This window comes from Dermacentor andersoni, chromosome 1 (genome assembly GCF_023375885.2).
Source record: "Dermacentor andersoni chromosome 1, qqDerAnde1_hic_scaffold, whole genome shotgun sequence".
Taxonomy (NCBI): Eukaryota; Metazoa; Arthropoda; class Arachnida; order Ixodida; family Ixodidae; genus Dermacentor; species Dermacentor andersoni.
Window position 1 is genome coordinate 383,481,739 of NC_092814.1, and position 19,069 is coordinate 383,500,807.

General features: G+C 49.2%; 1 protein-coding gene across 6 annotated transcripts in view; it reads left to right on the forward strand.

Moving 5' to 3' along the window:
• LOC126518704 (putative phospholipase B-like 2) overlaps positions 1-19,069 on the forward strand; it is a 185,302-nt gene that overhangs the window by 39,920 nt on the left and 126,313 nt on the right. For all 6 annotated transcript variants that reach the window (XM_055064943.2, XM_055064945.2, XM_050168467.3 and 3 more), the window contains one exon: positions 9,663-9,778. In XM_055064943.2, the coding sequence (XP_054920918.1) occupies positions 9,663-9,778 (116 nt within the window). The remainder of the gene's footprint in view (positions 1-9,662; positions 9,779-19,069) is intronic.

Here is a 19,069-nt window from a genome sequence, read left to right on the forward strand (position 1 = left end):
CGCCCGGTCTGCGATGTTCTGAAAACGCGCACTGAGACGCTCGCCCGAGTAAGCTGCCCGACTAATGTCATGACGGTTTGGTCTATGAACTTGCCGATGCTATAGATACTGGCAAGTTCAGTGGAGTGGAAAGGCAGCGGTAAGAAGCACACTAAAAAAAAAGCATGGCGTATATGGTCATGTTTGTGTTATGAATTAATGCACTGGATTACAAAAAAGGAGCAGCGGGAAATTGCACGCTGAGAACACCGATAAACATACAGTGCGACGCGACTCTAGAAATAATATTGAAAGGTAAAAGAATTTAGAAGAAAAAAAAGATTGAATCGTCGCTACGGCACATCACAGTCCCCGTAGGCGTCGAAGTCTCTGCAACGAAATTATTTTTGAGCAGCTCTGATAGCACCCACGCAACAATGGTTGCTTGTATACAGTCAAATGCTCATATTCTGCGGCCTAAAGCTCATGGCACGGTGCGAAAATGCACGCGCGGAGAAAGCGAAACAGTGCGCGGACAAGCACGCAGACGCGCAGTCGGTTGCTGCGAATCTGCGCGATCGCTGCATGGAGGCTTCGTTCTATTACGCTCCATTTAGTTATACAAACACTATAAGAACATATGTCACATAGTTTGCTCTCAGCGTTTACCTACCTTTCACGCAAGAAGCCGGTTCGGGAGACTCCATGGCTGCGACCGCGCGCAGTGGCGTTCACTGTACGTATTCGGTAAAGAGATAGCGTCTGTAGACGATTGTGTGCTTTCAGTTTGCCCAAGATTATTATTTAGACAGTAAGAAACTTCTCTCGTTTCGAAAGCACTTACAGAAATGTCCGGGAGAGCTCGCGCGTGGTGTTTTCAGTGAGCGCTAAGAGCGAAACCTATGAGGAGCGCGCCGCGTGATCCCTCATACTACGCCAGCGAGGCGCTTCCGATAGATGGCGACTCCGTAACTCCTCGCCGCCAATAGGCCGTTGGCAGACAAGATATAGCAAATTTAGGCCTCTCATCTCTCTGCCCCATTCGTGATGCCGCTGTCAGTGAGGACCGGCCCCACCCAAACACTGTTTCCCCGTTTTCAGCGTATTCAACTCGCCGTCGTAACCTGGCCGACTGGAGAACACTGTACGATAGGCCGATTTGTTTCAATTGCTCGCGTGTTGGATATATGGCTCGTCATTGCTGCCGTCGTTGGTCATCGCCCCCTATCATCGCTTCCCGTCCGACCGTCTAGATCAAGGTGCTCCCCGTTTCTCCGTGTGCCCTTCATCTACCAATAACGCCAACGTAGCTCCGACTTGCCAAACCAGCTGGTCACCATCGCCCCTAAGTCGTCGGTTTCCTTCGCCGTTGGCCCGCCGTTCTTCTTCCCTCGCGTTCGTGCCACAGGAAAACTAGTCGGTGCCGCTCTCGGGGGTGACGCTGCAGCAACGACCCGGCCTTGAAATCCTCTGATCACATTGCCTACCCTTAGAAGTATATTAGACGTTGATGTGGATGGAGTCCCAGTCAAGTCTCTCGTCGACACTGGTGCGCAGATGTCTGTAATGAGTGCCGCCCTTCGCTAAAGACTCAGAAAGGTCCTCACGCCTGCCTTACCGTGCACAGTACGGATACACACCGATGACGCAAGTCTCGTCCATCGCCGCCCCTACCGCGTGTCTGCTGGAGAGCGCAATATCAATCAAAGCGAAGTTTCTAAGATGCTATAAAAGAACATCATCGAGCCTTCTGCTAGCCCGCGGGACTCATCAGTTGTCCTGGTCAAGAAAAAGACAATATCTGGAGATTTTGTATTGTTTATCCCCATCTGAAGAAGGTCACCAAGAAGGACGTGTATCCATTGCCTCGTATCGATGCTGCACTTCCCTGTCTACCTGTGGCGATATATTTTTCATCGATTGACTTCCAGTCGGGCTATTGCAGATCGCTGTTGATGAGAAGGATCGCGAGAAGAGAGTGTTTATTACGCCTGAAGGACTTTTTCAATTCAGAGTCATGCTCTTCGAGCTTTGCAATGCCCCTGCGACGTTCGAGAGAATGATGGACACCCTTCTCCGAAGCTTGAAGTGGACCACCTGTCTGTGCTATCTCGATGACTTAATGGTTTTCCCTTCACCCTTTCGAACCCACGTTAAACATCTCGCGACTGTCCTTGCTGTGTTTCGCGCTGCGAAACCTCAGCTCAACTCGTCGAAGTGTCGCTTCGGTCGTCGTAAAATAACCATTCTCGGGCACCTTGTAAAGGCCTCCGGAATTCAACCTGACGCGGCGAAAGTTGCAGCTCTGGAAGACTTTCCTGTGCCGTGCTCAGTTAAGGAAGTTCGCAGCTTCATAGGCTTATGCTCGTACTTTCGACACTTTGTTCAAGGTTTTGCTTACATTGCGTGTCCTCTCGCCCAGCTTTTAAAGAACGACGTCGTTTTCGCGTGGGGACAGCGGCAGGCCAAAGCCTGCACAGCACTCATCAGACTCTTGACGACCTCCACAATTTCAGTTCATTTTGACCGTTCAGCCCCTACTGAAATCCTTACAGATGCTAGTGGTCATGGCATTGGCGCTGTTCTTGGCCAGATTCAGCGTGGTCAAGAGTGCGTTATCCCTACCGCAAGTCGTCTTCTGTCCACGGCCGAGCGCAACTATTCTATCATGGAGCGAGAGTGCCTAGCGCTGGTTTGGGCGATAGCGATGTTTCCCCCGCACCTATTTAGTCGCTACTTATGCGTAATTATCGACCACCGAGCGCTCTGTTGGCTCTTTTTGTTGAAGTACCCTACAGGGCGTCTTGGGCGTTGGGCATTGCGCTTGCAAGAGTACACTTTCTCTGCAGTGTACAAATCCGGCCTTTTACATCAGGACGCTCACTGCTTCTCCCGCCACACTGTTGACCCACCAGAAGCCACAGACCTCGAATCCGACACGAGCGTTATGTCCATCTCAGGTTTCCTCAACATTGGCGATGAACAGCGCCGTGATCCCTTTCCGCGAACCATCATAGACTGGTTAAGCTCACTACGGCCTTATCCTTCCCTTCGTCTCTTCAGTATTTCTGCGGAGTCTTGTACAAGCGAAACTTGCGCCGTGGTGGTGCTGACCTACTGCTGGTCGTACCGGGGCACCTTCAACGCGCGATGCTTCAACGATTCCGCGACACGCCCACTGCTGGGCATCTCGGTGTTACTCAAACCTTTGACCGAGTCTGGCGCCGTTTTTTCTGGCCCGACCTACACAGCTCTATGCGCTGGTATGTGACAGAGCTTGCGACCTGTGCGAACGCCATAAGGCCACTCCCATGGCTCCAGCGGCGCTTTTACAACCCACCGATATTCTTGCAGAACATTTTTTTTTCGCATGGGACTCGACCTACTTGGCCCTTTTCCTTTCTCAACTAAGGGCAACAAATGGGTTCCGGTTGGAACAGATTACGCCACGCGCTTCGCCATTACGGGAGCTCTGCCTACAAGTTGTTCCACTGACGTCGGGGACTTCCTCCTACACAACATCGTCCTGCACCACGGTGCCCCACCTCAGCTCCTCACGGATCGCGGACGTTACTTCTTGTCAAAGGTCATTCATGATATCCTCCGCCTATGCTCTACTCAACATCAAATAGCCACTGCTTACCATCCACAGGCTAACGGTCTCACAGAGCGACTGAACAGAACGCTTACCGACATGCTAATTATGTACGTTTCTCCGGACCACCATGACTGGGACGTCGCTCTGCCATATGTCGCCTTCGCGTACAATTCGTCCCACCATGACACCGCAGGTCACTCACCGCTTTACCGACTGCTTGACCATGCTTCCGTTTGGCCCCTGGACACTGTACTTCCACAAGCCACACAGTCGCACACTGCTTATGCACGCGATGCGATTTCTGTGGCAGCCCAGGCCCGTCGGATTGCCCGCACTAGCCTCACTAATTTCCAGGCTGTCGAGAAGTCCCATTACGATACGCACCATAGGGACGTGCAGCATTTACCTGGCTCTGTCGTGCTCCTGTGGTCACCATCTCATCGTGTAGGTATATCGGAAAAACTTCTGTAGCGATATTCAGGTCCCTACCGAATCTTGTGACAGCTTTCGGATGCGACGTACGAGATTGCTACCGAAGAGCCAGGCCCGTCATCCGTACAGCGAAGTACCGATGTTCTTCATGTATACCGTTTAAAGCCCTACGTGCGTGCCTTTGCCAGTCATTAATCGCTTGCGCCGGGTAGGCGTTCCAGCCCCGGCGGCGTAGTGTCGCGATGCAGAACAGGACGTGCAGGCCAGAGACGATGACGGAGAAGTGCTGTCGCTGGGGACGCTTCAGCCGCCATGTTCTAGTGTCAACTAGTGACTGCAGCATTCGCTTTGCAGAAAAAACATTCGTGCTTGTCTCCGCCTCACAACAATATTTTCCCTGGGGTTCAAATTGCAACTATCGATAATCATCAAGATAACACTATTTCCTGGTAATTACTTTACGGCGTGAATAATTTCAAGTGTATACGTCTTGGAAGCGCACCGGCTACAATTCGTAAATTGCATTATTTGGCGTAAAATAATTAAGAAGGTAATTGAGATTTTTTGTTACTTAGTTGAATATGTGTTTCGATCTCCCGTGCAAGTAATGTTCACCTCTTCGAATAATCCAGTTGAAGGACAATAATTATGTTATGTGCCACTGGGGATCTTTATTAATTCCGGGAAAGCCATTAATGCTCAACCCGTATATGGCACACGTAACAACTGTGTAGCCGACGCGGGTCAGTGCTGAAGATGTTTTCATATAGCAAGTATGCTGACGGCTCGCCCTAATTCTGTAAGAGTGATGCTCTTTAAAGGGGTCCTAAAATATTGTTCTAAAAAATTGTAGAATGAGATGCTGAGATCGGCACGGGCTACGTCGTCGGCGTTACCATTCGTTGTCGTCATATTGTTTTCGTAGGGAGCATGGGGGACCGAGTTCGCCGCAATAGAAGCAGAGGGGTCGACGATCGGCCGCGCGCCACAAGTTGGTACGGCGAACTGGAGGTCGTCTCACCGACTCCCGTTTCCACCACGGCACGGGAACGGGCCGTAGCTGAAATGGCGTTACAGGCGACGAAGGGGGAGGACATCGGACCATGTCGGCATAGGTCGATGGACGTGTTACTGGACATGGGGCTGGTGCGAAGCCTTGCTGCAACTCCTGGCGCACGGCATCGGCAACAGAAACGACCGGCGACTCTGTATGACGTCTGCCGAGGGCTCACAGCTCTTCACGCAGGATGTCTCGAGTAATGTCCCGTAAATAATTGCGGTCAATAATCTGAGCTGAGGAGCTGATGGGCGTGTTGTTGGGTTGGCGGTCGAAGTGGTGGCAATGTTCCTGAAGCGCCCACTCGATGACAGTCGCTTCTTTGTTGAATTCGTCGTCCGTTGTTGGCGGGTTTCGTACAAGACCGGCAAAGAGTGGTTCTTTAACTCCCCGCACCAGATGACTCACTTTCCTTGACTCGGACATATATTGCTCATGCTTGGAAGCTAGCTTCCCTGTTCGAGTACCATGTACCAGCGCTGTTTTCTAGTGCGAAATAAGCATGGGCGAGTTTTTGTTCGTTGTTTCAGCGATTTACCAGAGCGACGCGTTCCCACTGGTCAAGCCAGTCCTCAACATCTTCAAAAGCATCGCCGTGGAATATTTCGGGGACGCGAGGTTGTTAAAGAGTCACCTTGGAAAGGCCAGCCGCCATTTGTGAAGGAGGAAGAAGCGCCGATGATGTAGTCATGCAGGTGGGAGCCGCAACAGGAAGGATGTCCGGGCTGAGGCCAAGCAGGCGCCGACTGAAACGGTGCACAGGAGTCATTACGAGAGGTGGAGATTCGGAACTGGGTGTAAGGTTCCGAACAGGGGTTGCACGCATGGGGTTGCAGGTGCCAGCACCTCTGCCAGTCTCGCAACGTCAAAAACAGGGGTCGTAGAGCGCTATTCAGGAGGCACACCGACGGGTCTTCTTTTTAATACCGAGTGTAACTGCAGCTTCTTCTTCTTCACGGCGCCTTGACAAAACGCTCATGCCTACTCGTGTTGTCCTCTTCTTCATGGAGTACTGCCGCGGCAATATAATGATTCCAGGACTACAGAACAAGTCAGATCTACCCGCCTCTGCTCTAAAACAACTAAGCTTACTCATCTTGCATGAGAAGTACAACAACCACGTGCGCATCTATACCGATGGATTGGCTACGTCGTCTAGTTCTGATGGTGCGGTGGTTATACCAACGCGAGCAATGACACTGCGGTTCAAGACATCGCATGTCATGGCCTCCACGGAGGCAGAACTAACGGCTCTGCGTCGAGCACTGGAATTCATTGATTCTGAAAGACCTGGAAAATGGGATGTGTCCTCTGACTCAAAACCGGCATTACAGTGCACGCAGTCACTTCTTCGACGCCGATGTCATGAACAGCTGACATACGAAATTGTGGAACTTTAACATCACCTCTAACAAAAAGGTCATGAGGTTGTCTTTCCATGGGTACCTGGCCATTGTGGAATCAGTGGCAATGATTCCGCTGATAACGCCGCTCACGCATCACATCAACAAGAGCACAGCGTTCCATTTCGGCTCTCGAGAATAGACGCCGCAAGTCAGCTTTGACACCTGGCTCGCAGTCTCTCACTGACCGAATGGAACTCGCCAAACATAAGACTTACATGACTGCATCAATTAAACCCCTCACTGCAACTTCGACCTCCATTCGGACTTCTTCGACGTGAAGCTATGCTTCTCTGTTGCCTTTGATTAGGAGTCGCCTTAACAAACACATACTCTACATTAATTAGAGTGCCCGACAGGGTAGCATGCGAGCTCTGCGGCACCAAAGAAAATATAGAGCACCTGCTGTGCCACTCTCCACGATGTGCTCCAAAAACACAAGAACTTGCTCACGCTCTCCAAAAACTGGACAATCGGCCTCTTTCCATGCAGGTGCTGCTGGAACACCGTGCTTATCGCTGGTCGGTCGATGAAGCGTTGAAGGCACTTTTGTGCTTTTTGAGGATGACGGGCTTGGGTGAACGTCTGTGACTATTAGTACAATCACTAATAGCCCACACGCGTCAAGGAACTCACCGCCAATTTCCTTCTTTCCTTCCCTTCTCTCTCTCCCTGTCATCTTTGTTTTCCCCTTTCCCATTCCCCCGGTGTAGGGTAGCCAACCGGACGTTATTCTAGTGAACCTCCCTTCCTTCTGCTTTTCTCTTTCTTTCCTTCCTTCCTTCCTTCCTTCCTTCCTATGTGAAAACAGTCGCAGGATCCACTTTTGGGCAGCACCTCGAGACATAATGTGATGACGTATTTTCGTTAAAAAAATCGTTTGACAGGGAATTTGTAGATAAACTAGCTGCATAATGTGAATTCCAATACGAACACACTATTTCCATGTTCACGTAATAAGCACGAAGGCGCGATTTTCATAGCTGACTTGAGTGATCTAAGAAAAAGAATACCTTAGAAAAAAGGAACAGAAAACGGAACTACGAGGCTATGCACACCAGCCAGTTTCCTTCGTTATCAAGCTTTACAAAATAAAAACAGACCTCGATCGGAAGAACCGTTAACATGGAGTACCCTACAAAACTACTTGATGAGAGTGCTCGCAAGTATGCCACAATAAACTAGGCGCACGCGACCTGTCCTTAGAATGTGCGCACTCTTATGTGTGGACGGGTGCCTGTGCAAGGGCACATCGCCGACTCGACGGAGCTGAAAAACGAACAAGTACCCTTTGTAACAGCAACTTTATTTTCTGGATTAATACACCAGGCTGATGCACGGCCTCGGCCAGGCGACTTGCAGGCAAGGTTCGGAAACACGAGGACCCATGTGATCTGTAGGGCGGCCGGCACATTGTAGGCATGGCTTTGATTACGGAACAAAGAGGAAGACAGCTTTATTTTCTTAGTCGGCATGCACTGTTCTCATAATACGTCCTCGGTCAAATTCCACCGGAGCGTTGGTTTCGAAGCGTGGTAATCTTGGAACACATTTGAACCGAATAACTTTATTGTGCGCGCATAGACAAGCAGTTAACTTCGTCTAGTGGCACTAGTTCACGTGACTTGAATACGCACCTTCCGTTCATATCTCAGATCCCGAATTCCGAGTTCGTGTCCATGCGTTCACTGGAAACAATCTTCTGAACGTAGACGTGACGAAGCTGATGGCGTCAAGTCCTTTCTGTTTATGGTGGCGATCCAAAGCGGAGGCTCCTCCGCGGAGTCACCGTAGAAAAGCGGAGTCACCGCTCAACATGCACTTCACTTCCGCAAGTTATTTTTGCAGCCGAATACAGCACAGTTATAGCCCGTTAGCTTGAGTAATCTGTCATCGCCGCAATCGCAGCCGGAACACGTTACGACCGCACTACTTCGTAATGACACCGCTACCGTTCCTAACTACCACGGGAAGACACGGCGATCCGCACATGCCAGTGCGAGGAGGAGAGCGGCGCGGCACGCTGGTTCGAGGGTACCTTCCTCCTCGCCAATAAAGTGGTCTAAGCCAAGCTAGCGCGTTTGTGAAACAAAGATATTCTGTTTAAGCGGCGCAGAAAAACGCATCGTGGAAAATAATATAAGCTAACAATGCATTCACTCAAATTTTAAGCCAGGATATTCGTTTCTTTGTTTATTGATAACATGAGGAGCGGGTGTTTACATCAGTGGAAGCGCGGGTCGTAGGGCAGCCTTGAAACATTGTAGGTCGGAGTGGAGCACAGTGTCGGTGGAAAGGTCATTCTAGTTCCGGACAGTCTTAACGAAAAAGGAACGAAGACGCTCACTAGACTGAGCAGACCGGGGTACACCTTTTGGTTACTTATCTGGCACAAAATACATTGCACTAGAACAATGCCTGAAGTACTAGAAGAATAATGATAAACTTTGGAATCGAGACACAGCCCGAAAACACAACGAGTTTCTGCTGGGTTGGGCATTCTTGGTTTCAATTTGAGTTCAAAGACAAGGCTACGATATCAATAGTCCAAACAAATTAAATGAGCTGCGCGTTTTCAAACTCATTTTAGGGTGTTAGGAAGGGCAGGTTGGTGCAGGTCCCAAACAAAACATGCGTATTCCAGCGTAGGCCTGGTGAATGTTAGTTAAGCTATTACACGAATAAGGGGGGGAGGATTCGTCGCGAGACTGATGCTGTAGCCACACTTTTTTATCGAATGGGTATGCTTTCTCTCCTTACTCGCCTGAGTATTGCAATTACACAGTTACCCCACAGAGCTGTTATTTCGGTTAATTAGTTATATTTATCTAAACAATCTTTTTATTCTCGGTCAGCATGTCTATCGACACGTCCAGCGCTGTTAGTGTTGTGTTACCAACAAAATGTTCTCCTGCTCTCAGTTGCACTGACATTCTCGCTTAAAGCCTAATGATACACCTCACAGTGTAAAAGAACGTTCTTTCAAAGAAGGATGATAAAAACGTAAAAGGAGCATGATGTGTGAGCACGCACTAATGACTGCTTCCTGTGCAGCTCTGCCTTGTTTCCATAACTAGAAAACGAAACAATATTTTACGAGTAAATAGTCATTTCAACCCTAATTATTCATGCTCACGGGTAGGTTAGTTTATGACGTTGGCTTTATGACAAGCACAAATTACTGCCTTCGCAGGTTGACATGGTTCTAACACAGCTCCACGCCATTAGCGCCGGCATCAACGCTAAGAAGAAAAAGAAGCGCTTCTTCTCAGCGCAAGACCTCAACAACGTCGATGCCAGCGTGGTGTTGTAAGTCCGCTGTTCCTCCCGCACCCAGAGACATCGAAAAGAAAAGCAAAAAACAAAGTTAGAAAAATGAAGTAATTGCTTGGTTTGGTCCTGTCTTTCATTGTTCACTAACTTTAAACATATCTTTTAGTAGCGAGAGGAGCAAGCAATCAGTGTGGGTGTTCAGTCAGTAAGCCCACAGTAATGTTTCGTTCGTTCTCTGTCCTCGCTTCACCGTTGGAACTTGAAGCTTCTCGGACGATGATCGGCAGTTGTTGATCAAACGCAGGCAGGAAGCGATGAGGTCAGATGTACAAGAAATATTTATAGTTGAACTTTTCTATATACATGGCAGGTAAAACAAATACATTACAAACTTGAACAATTGAGAAACGCAGTCTCACTCTTCGACGGTCTCAATGACTGTTAGAGCCCAGACTCGTTTTAACGTACATGGTACGGAGGCTCACTGATCAATCAGCAATCCTGATTTCAGCCAAGTCTGAGGGACAGCATGTCGTCCCGATTTTTATAGCCCAAATATACAAAGAAGAAAAAAAAGGCGGTAGGGCCGTTGGCCCGTCCCACAGGTTCAGTTGCCAATCAGAGTCAACCGTTTGTTAAGCCACAACCCACAGGGATGGGCTTACTCTTAAAAATAAACATATTGAAAAACAAAGCTATTTTCCTTCTTCCCCAAAACTCCGTTGCCCTCTCGTTTCTACGTAGTTAGTGACGGGCTCAGCAAAACACGCCAGGCCCGAACAAGTTATCGCTAGACCGCCTCAAATCCCAACGGCGTCTAGGCCGCAAATGTCTCGGAAGCAGGGGCATCGACACCACGTAGTGCCGCTGTACTCAAAGTTTGGCCGTGTGGGAGACGGATGGCCCTCCTTGTCCTTCAAACTTATTGTCTACAAGACAAAGTTCTCCGAGTGCGCGTTTACAAGACGCCGCCGTCCGAATGCACTCTTCACGTGTGCACCACATCCCTACAGCGTGCACTGTAAGCTGGCCTTCGACACCACACAGGCAGTCGCACCCAACAACAAGGCTGGCGATTGCGTTCCGGACGCGTAGAAGAATAGATTCCTTCTCCGTATATGCGGCACGGGGTCAAGTTTGCTAAGCCCTTCTTAACCTCGCCGGCGCCTCCAATTAGTCAGGCACTCGGGCGCCAGGCCCACGATACCGTGTAAAGCGGTTCCTTTCAAGGCCGGTCTGTGTGGACTTGTGTGACCGTCGGCGGACTGCCAACGCCCTGCGCACAATACCGACCTCCCGGAATCGGCACTCGCCCTCCTAGCGCCCGCCGCGACGCGTCACCCAACACCGCGCGGTCCGTGACCCCACATAATACAGAAATGGTTGCCCCGCTGACATGGGGGGGGGGGGGAGTGAACCCCCTCTCTATACACACAGCACGTGGCCGATTCGTGACACTTAAGAACACGAACAATCAGAGCGACCTTACACGTCCCTCCTAAAGAGTATACTGGGCTCACAATGTTCCCAGCTATACTACAAGAGCCAAAGGGCGCTGTATCCTAGAATTTAGGCTCTGAAAGTTCTGTCAAAGAAAATTGACATATGCTGCCCAACACGGGTGCTGCGGAGTCCGTAAGGAACAGGAAAATGAACTGAACGGACCACGAAAAAAAAAACAATTTTCTCACAGCGATAAAAGGAAAGGGCGAAAGATCAACACATTCATGGCAGTGAGCATGCAAAAGAAATACTCATGTATGTACAGTAACACTCCAACGCACTGCACGGCACAACAGCAGAAAAGTGACATATGCAGGTTATATACATATATAGTATGTCCACAGTCTTATAACCCTCACACACATGGACGAAAACAACCACAAAAAGTTCCATCAAGGCTGAACTGTCCCACGCACACGTCCTTCGGGTGAACGGGAACATTCACGCCTGTCCCAGCTGGCATGGCTGTTCTTGTCTATCCTTTCTTTTCTGCTCTTTACTCGATTGGCTCCCATGAACAATTCGAGAGCCTTGATAATGCATCAGCATTGGCGTTACATGTTCCTTTCCGGTGACGCACCGTTACATTGTAGCGCTGTAGTGAAAGCGCCCATATTGCCAGCTTGGCCCCCTGCGGGGTGCTGGTTGTCAAATATGACCATGGGTTATGATCAGAGACAACATTCACCACTGCTCCGAAAAGCCAGTAGTCGAATTTCTTGAGTGCCCAAATAATAGCAAAGGCTTCTCTCTCTATAGTCGACCAGCGCGCCTGTGTCGGGTTAAATCGATGGCTAGCAAAAGCGATTGGCTTTTCTTTTCCGTCCGCTGACATTTGAGCTAAACAGGCACCGGCCGCCGTCGCCGACGCATCAGTGAATAGCCAGTACGGCTGATGAGGCTCAGGAGTGTTCATGGCGACAGCCTGACAGAGAGATAATTTCAGACTTTCGAACGCGCACTGCGCTTCTTCCGACCATGGAATTGAATTAGGAACCCCTCGCCTTGTCAAAGCTGTAAGCGGGCTCGCCACGTCGGCGTAGATTGAGACATAGTCCCGATAATACCCGCAAAGCCCCAACAGACTTCGCAACTCTTTCTTTGTGTGAGGTGGCACAAGGCCTTCTATGGCAGCTATCTTCTCAGGGTCTGGCGCATGAGTTCCAGAGCCAACTATGTGTCCCAAATAGCGGATATGAGTTTGCGCTACCTGGCATTTTTCAGGGCTGGCTTTCAGCCCAGCATCACTTAGCAGTTTAAGCACTATGTCTACATGCTGCAGGTGTTCTTTCCAGGTATTTGAAAAGATTGCAATGTCATCTAGGTACGCTGACGCATAAGCTTGGTGCGCAGCCAGCAATGAATTAACCATCCGTTGAAAGGTAGCCGCAGAGGTTTTCAGCCCAAATGGCATTACCTTCCATGCGTAGTGCCCATCATGTGTCACGAATGCCTTGAGATGCTCGCTCTGGGGTTCCATCGGTACCTGCCAGTAGCCTCTCCTCAGATCAACGACTGTTATAAAATTCGAGTGACCAACTCTGAAGATCAGCTCCCGTGGATTGGTCATTGGAAAGGCATCTACCCTGGTCACGGCATTAAGCGTTCTATAATCGACGCACATGCGCACTGACCCGTCTTTCTTACCAACACACACAACCGGGTGTGCAAATTCGCTCTCCACAGGATATATCAGGCCCAACTCAAGAAGCTCTTTCACTTGCCTACTAACCTCTTTCTTTAGTAGTTCGGGGACTCTGTAAGGAAACGTCCTCTTTGGTTTACATCCTTCCTCCAGCTCGATGCGGTGCCGCCCTACTTGCACCCTCCCAGGCTTTCCGTCAAAGACGCAGCGATGTTTCTCAAATACCGCCTCGATTTCCGTGCGCGCATCATACCCCAAATGAGCTAGCTTGTCTTCAGTTATTGCGTGCTCGCTCGCTGAAGTGCATACAGCTTGCGGCGCGTATTCCACCTGACCAAATTCTCCGTCTTCCTCGAACACTACCCCCGCATGATTCACTCTAGCGTAGTACGGCCTGAGTCGGTTAGCGTCCACTACCGAAGTCTTTCTGTCATTTATTTGCAAGTGATACGCCCACAGAACAAATGGGATGAGCTTGTCCCAGTTTCTTCGGTCCCGCTCCATTACATGATGCAACATATTTTTGAGGACTCTGTTCCATCTCTCAACCACTCCGTTACTCTCAGGGTGTTCGGCAGTGGAGAACCTGGGTGAACAGCCCAGTTTTTCTAACATTAACCGTGTCAGTTCAGATTTAAAGTTAGTACCTTGGTCTGAGCAGATCGTTTCCGGCACTCCAGTACGACTGAAAATTTCCAGTAAAGCCTCGCAAGTGTCCCTCGCTGTCAGGGATCGGAGCGGGACTACCTCACTGCGTCTTTCTTCTGGTAGGACCAGTTGTCTGACTTTGACTCCCGCTGGAGAACCCCAATGGTACAAAAGTCCGTCTGACACGAACATGCCAGCTTTGTAGTTTCCCGCATCATTCCAGGCCCTTTTTAGGCTTTCATCGGCAAGCTGAGCAGCTCGAAATTCCTCCCGCTGACTGGGCACCCCAGTGACATCTGGTATGAAACTATTCTCTTGCAATTTAGGGATTTCATCTGTCGTTTCTTCGCAACTTAGACCGCAGTCTGGTTCAGTGTTATCGACCATTTCGACTGATCGGACCCCAACGGAATTGGCTACCCGCGGAATATTTTCTCGTCCAAACTCCTCTTTTTCCTGCGCCTGTAGTAGTTCCCAATCTTCCTTTGACAGCAGGCAGTCAACCCCCTTTGCAAGTTCGTCTGTAACCGCGCACACCAGATCGATCCTCTGCGGTTGTATCGAAGCCCCCAGGCGATGCATGCCTACGGGCAGCGTAGCTAGGTTAGCTCGAACGCTGTTTCCGAATGCCGACTCGAGTCTTATTGTTCCTGATGACTCCTGTAAAACGACGGGCAACATACTTTTACGGACGACCGTTATCTCACTACCTGTGTCCAACACAGCTTCCGTTGCTATATCCCCGCACATGATAGGGGTAATGTCCAGCTTTGATCTCCCTGAACTAGCATTTTGAGCTAAGACTTGTACTCTAGCACTTAGCGCCCTTTCTTGCTCTGGTGGAGGTTCTTCACTTACAACAGCAACCTTCTGTGTACCCTTTGTTTTTGCACAGTCGGCGCCTTCCCCTGCGGTTCTTTATCTGAAGCTTTTGGGCAGTCTCTGGCTAGGTGACCCTGTATATGACACACGTGGCATTTTAAATTTGTCCTCTGCGGGCTAGCTAGTTTTGCGTGCTGCAGCAATGAGGCTGTTGCGGCTGGCTTAGTTGCTCGTCCTTTTCCTTTAGCTTGCTCGAAAGTCTCGAGCACTTTCGCAACCTCCACTGGCCTAAACCAATCTTCGCCCTCCCGCAAAAGAACATATTCAAGGGCTTCTGAGCTTATACTGGCTTTCATACGGTCAGCGACCATAAGCTCCGTCATAGCTTCTTTTGTGTTTGCATTTCGAGATTGAAGGTAATAGGCCAAGTAGGTTCTAGTGCGGGACGCGAACTGAGCCCAAGTTTCCTCCTTTCGTTTAGATGCCTTTTCAAACCTCTCCAAGTATTTAGCTGGCGTGAGCTTAAGTTCATCTAATACCGCCTTCTTTACAGTCCCATAATCTGTACATTCCTCGTCGTTGAGGCCACGCAACAGATAACGGACCCGCTTGGCCAGCGCAGGCATTATCAAATGTACACGGCTGTGTTCTGGTACTTGAAAAGATGAAAACAACTTTTCAACCTCATCAAACCATATCGGAACGTCAGCGTCACACGGCAACCGGTATGCCTTAAGCACTTTAGCACATTGTGATATTCCATCCGTGCTGGCACGGCGGAGATCGCTTCCTTCCGACACCGAAGGCGGCCTGCCTGACTGCTCAAGCTCCACTCTCCGTAGAGCAATGCGCTCGCACTCTAGCTGCAGGCGCACCTTTTCCAGCTCCAGCTCCAGGCGTCTCACCGCCATGGCCTCTGGATCTGTCGTGCTCGGAGCCTGCGAAGCGCCTTGCGTCTCACTATCCATTTCAGTATCCGACGTCTCAGACTCGGTCTCTCCGACGCGTTGTAGTTCCTGCCGTCTCTGACCCTCTCTTTGTTCAGATGCCGTATCACTGTTTACGTCAGCCTCAATCAAATTTGCTGTTCTGCGCGTGAACACCATTAACCTCACTGAACAACAGCCATGCCAACCTAGACAAAACGCAAGGAATCCCGCTCACCCGTTGCTGCTGGGGGCGCCGCCTGACGTCCTCGTCCAGATGAATTGCAACCCTTGCGGAATAGGCTGGTGGCCCTCCGATGCCTTGCGCCTGGCTCGCTGGTCGTTGCTCGTTGTGGGGTTTGCCGATCCTGTCGTGCTGCGCCAGTAAAGTTTCGTTCGTTCTCTGTCCTCGCTTCACCGTTGGAACTTGAAGCTTCTCGGACGATGATCGGCAGTTGTTGATCAAACGCAGGCAGGAAGCGATGAGGTCAGATGTACAAGAAATATTTATAGTTGAACTTTTCTATATACATGGCAGGTAAAACAAATACATTACAAACTTGAACAATTGAGAAACGCAGTCTCACTCTTCGACGGTCTCAGTGACTGTTAGAGCCCAGACTCGTTTTAACGTACATGGTACGGAGGCTCACTGATCTATCAGCAATCCTGATTTCAGCCAAGTCTGAGGGACAGCATGTCGTCCCGATTTTTATAGCCCAAATATACAAAGAAGAAAAAAAAGGCGGTAGGGCCGTTGGCCCGTCCCACAGGTTCAGTTGCCAATCAGAGTCAACCGTTTGTTAAGCCACAACCCACAGGGATGGGCTTACTCTTAAAAATAAACATATTGAAAAACAAAGCTCTTTTCCTTCTTCCCCAAAACTCCGTTGCCCTCTCGTTTCTACGTAGTTAGTGACGGGCTCAGCAAAACACGCCAGGCCCGAACAAGTTATCGCTAGACCGCCTCAAATCCCAACGGCGTCTAGGCCGCAAATGTCTCGGAAGCAGGGGCATCGACACCACGTAGTGCCGCTGTACTCAAAGTTTGGCCGTGTGGGAGACGGATGACCCTCCTTGTCCTTCAAACTTATTGTCTACAAGACAAAGTTCTCCGAGTGCGCGTTTACAAGACGCCGCCGTCCGAATGCACTCTTCACGTGTGCACCGCATCCCTACAGCGTGCACTGTAAGCTGGCCTTCGACACCACACAGGCAGTCGCACCCAACAACAAGGCTGGCGATTGCGTTCCGGACGCGTAGAAGAATAGATTCCTTCTCCGTATATGCGGCACGGGGTCAAGTTTGCTAAGCCCTTCTTAACCTCGCCGGCGCCTCCAATTAGTCAGGCACTCGGGCGCCAGGCCCACGATACCGTGTAAAGCGGTCCCTTTCAAGGCCGGTCTGTGTGGACTTGTGTGACCGTCGGCGGACTGCCAACGCCCTGCGCACAATACCGACCTCCCGGAATCGGCACTCGCCCTCCTAGCGCCCGCCGCGACGCGTCACCCAACACCGCGCGGTCCGTGACCCCACATAATACGGAAACGGTTGCCCCGCTGACATGGAGGGGGGGGGGGGGGGGAGTGAACCCCCTCTCTATACACACAGCACGTGGCCGATTCGTGACACTTAAGAACACGAACAATCAGAGCGACCTTACACCCACTTACCCGATTAAGAGTGAGACTACTTAAAACTGAAGTGTTACTGTTTAGACATAACAACGTTTTTGGCTGATGACCATTTTACAGATTGGTGCTTATTTCCTGAACCCAGTATAGCGAACAGTTCAAAAGATAGTGCACACGACATTCAATACTCGTGCGAGAGAGAGAGAAAACTCTTTAATGAAAAGCAGGGCGCGAGAGACTTATGCGCTCACTGTTCCTATCGGTGTTCCTGAGATGGCACCTATAATAATGTTAAGGAATCCGCGGCACTCGCATGGTCCCTTAAAGTTATTGTTATTCTCTTTCTTGCTGTGATTACTTATGCTGACCCATTACGATGCCGTACTTCGTGTACTCACCGTTCATTCGGTGATCGTTTGATGAAAAAAACTGCGCATTGTACGTATGCAACCACTTATTACATCCTGCTGTATGACTATAGAAGCGGATCCTCGTTGGTGTAACTAGCTTGCCTACCAGTTGCTTCGTTTTAGCATTTTAAGCTTGCCATTACTAGATGCACTCTGCTAAGAACAGAGCAATGCGTGCAACATGGAACTACTAGTATATAGTTAATCGGTGTTCGATTTTGCTCAACTGCTTGAATGAAATGAAAAGTGCAGGTAAAAGGCAAGCGCTACGTAGGCCGTATTATTTCCTCCGCTTTCTTCGTGCTCCGGCACTTCCGCGCGAAATACACCTGTAAAGGCCAGCCTGGTCGTAGTATATTGTACTACAATAGGCTGAAAGGCAGACCATTCACTTCGCGACATTACAAAAAAAAAAAGGTCAGCCGCCTACACCACTCATTAACGCGACTAGGAAGCGCGCGGCATTAAAGAGCTCAACTAAATAAGTATTTCTACTTTGGACGTATTTCAACTTGCTCGTGCTTGCACATCAAGCTCCGAATATGGGTTTTCACCCTTTTCGTCATTTATTAACTTAGCAGTCCAATTTATTTTACCATATCCGACCGCATTAGGTCGGTGAAATATTTACTCAGGGTAATAATCAGATTGGGGTGCCGTTATTTGGTATCGCATTACTATTTGTATCGCGTCGCTATGTTTTAGGACCTACAGTTTACTCCACAGAAGACTTGCATATATATTGAAAAAAAAGAAAGAAAGCGGTACAGTAATTGCGCCGCGCACTGTGAGAGATGCCGTATGGTAGATAACTACTTAATAATAACATCATGGTATTTCTAAACGTCTCCTGAATTTAAATACGTAGAATCTTTTAGCCGTTTCTCAATGCAGCCGCGATACACGGCAGCACCGGAAATCTTATACTACGTAGTCGAACGCCATAGCTTCTCATAGCTACTGGGGCAGATAATAATCAATGCTGAATTTTCATGCTTCATTACAATCGGAATAACGATTTAAATAACTGATTTAGGTCAGTTTTGCTTGGCAAACGAGGACCGAAAATCATGTTCCTGGCATTCCATGTGTATTATCAAAATATAAATTATATGTGCTATCATATGGTCAGTTATATAAATCATCATATGATATATATTATTATAATTTGGTGTCAGCCTATTGTGCCGTTCGTTGCATTGTTATGCGCATGTCCACGTTTATATGTAATCAAACGTCGGCCAATTAAATGAGTTGCAAGTGTCCGTTTGTGTGTGTCCTTTCTTAGTCCGTGTTTAATTTTGCTCTCGAAACCATTTCTAACTTATGTGATCATTATTTATTGCCCTTTTTGCAATAAACCCTATTGGGACTAGCAATATGTTTTTAAAAAATATGTACCTTGTTTTGGACAAATTCAAACTCAAGTTCATTTGTATCAGCAAATGAACAAAGCAAAGCCAAAGTATGTACTTATCATAGTCTCGGGTTAACTAAGAGAGTTAGCTGCAACGAATATATTGGGGTCGTCGGCGTGCCACATTAAATCGGGCGAATTTCGAAGCATAGTAATGTCATCATTAGGTATTACTAACAGCAATGGATGGATGGATACAACTTTCTTGTACCTTCAGCAAGGTTTAACGCGACCCGGGCTCAGATCTCCCACGGGGGAACGTCAAGGCCCTGCCTCAACGCCGCCTCACGGGCTTGCTGGACTGCCCACGTCTGGATTCCGA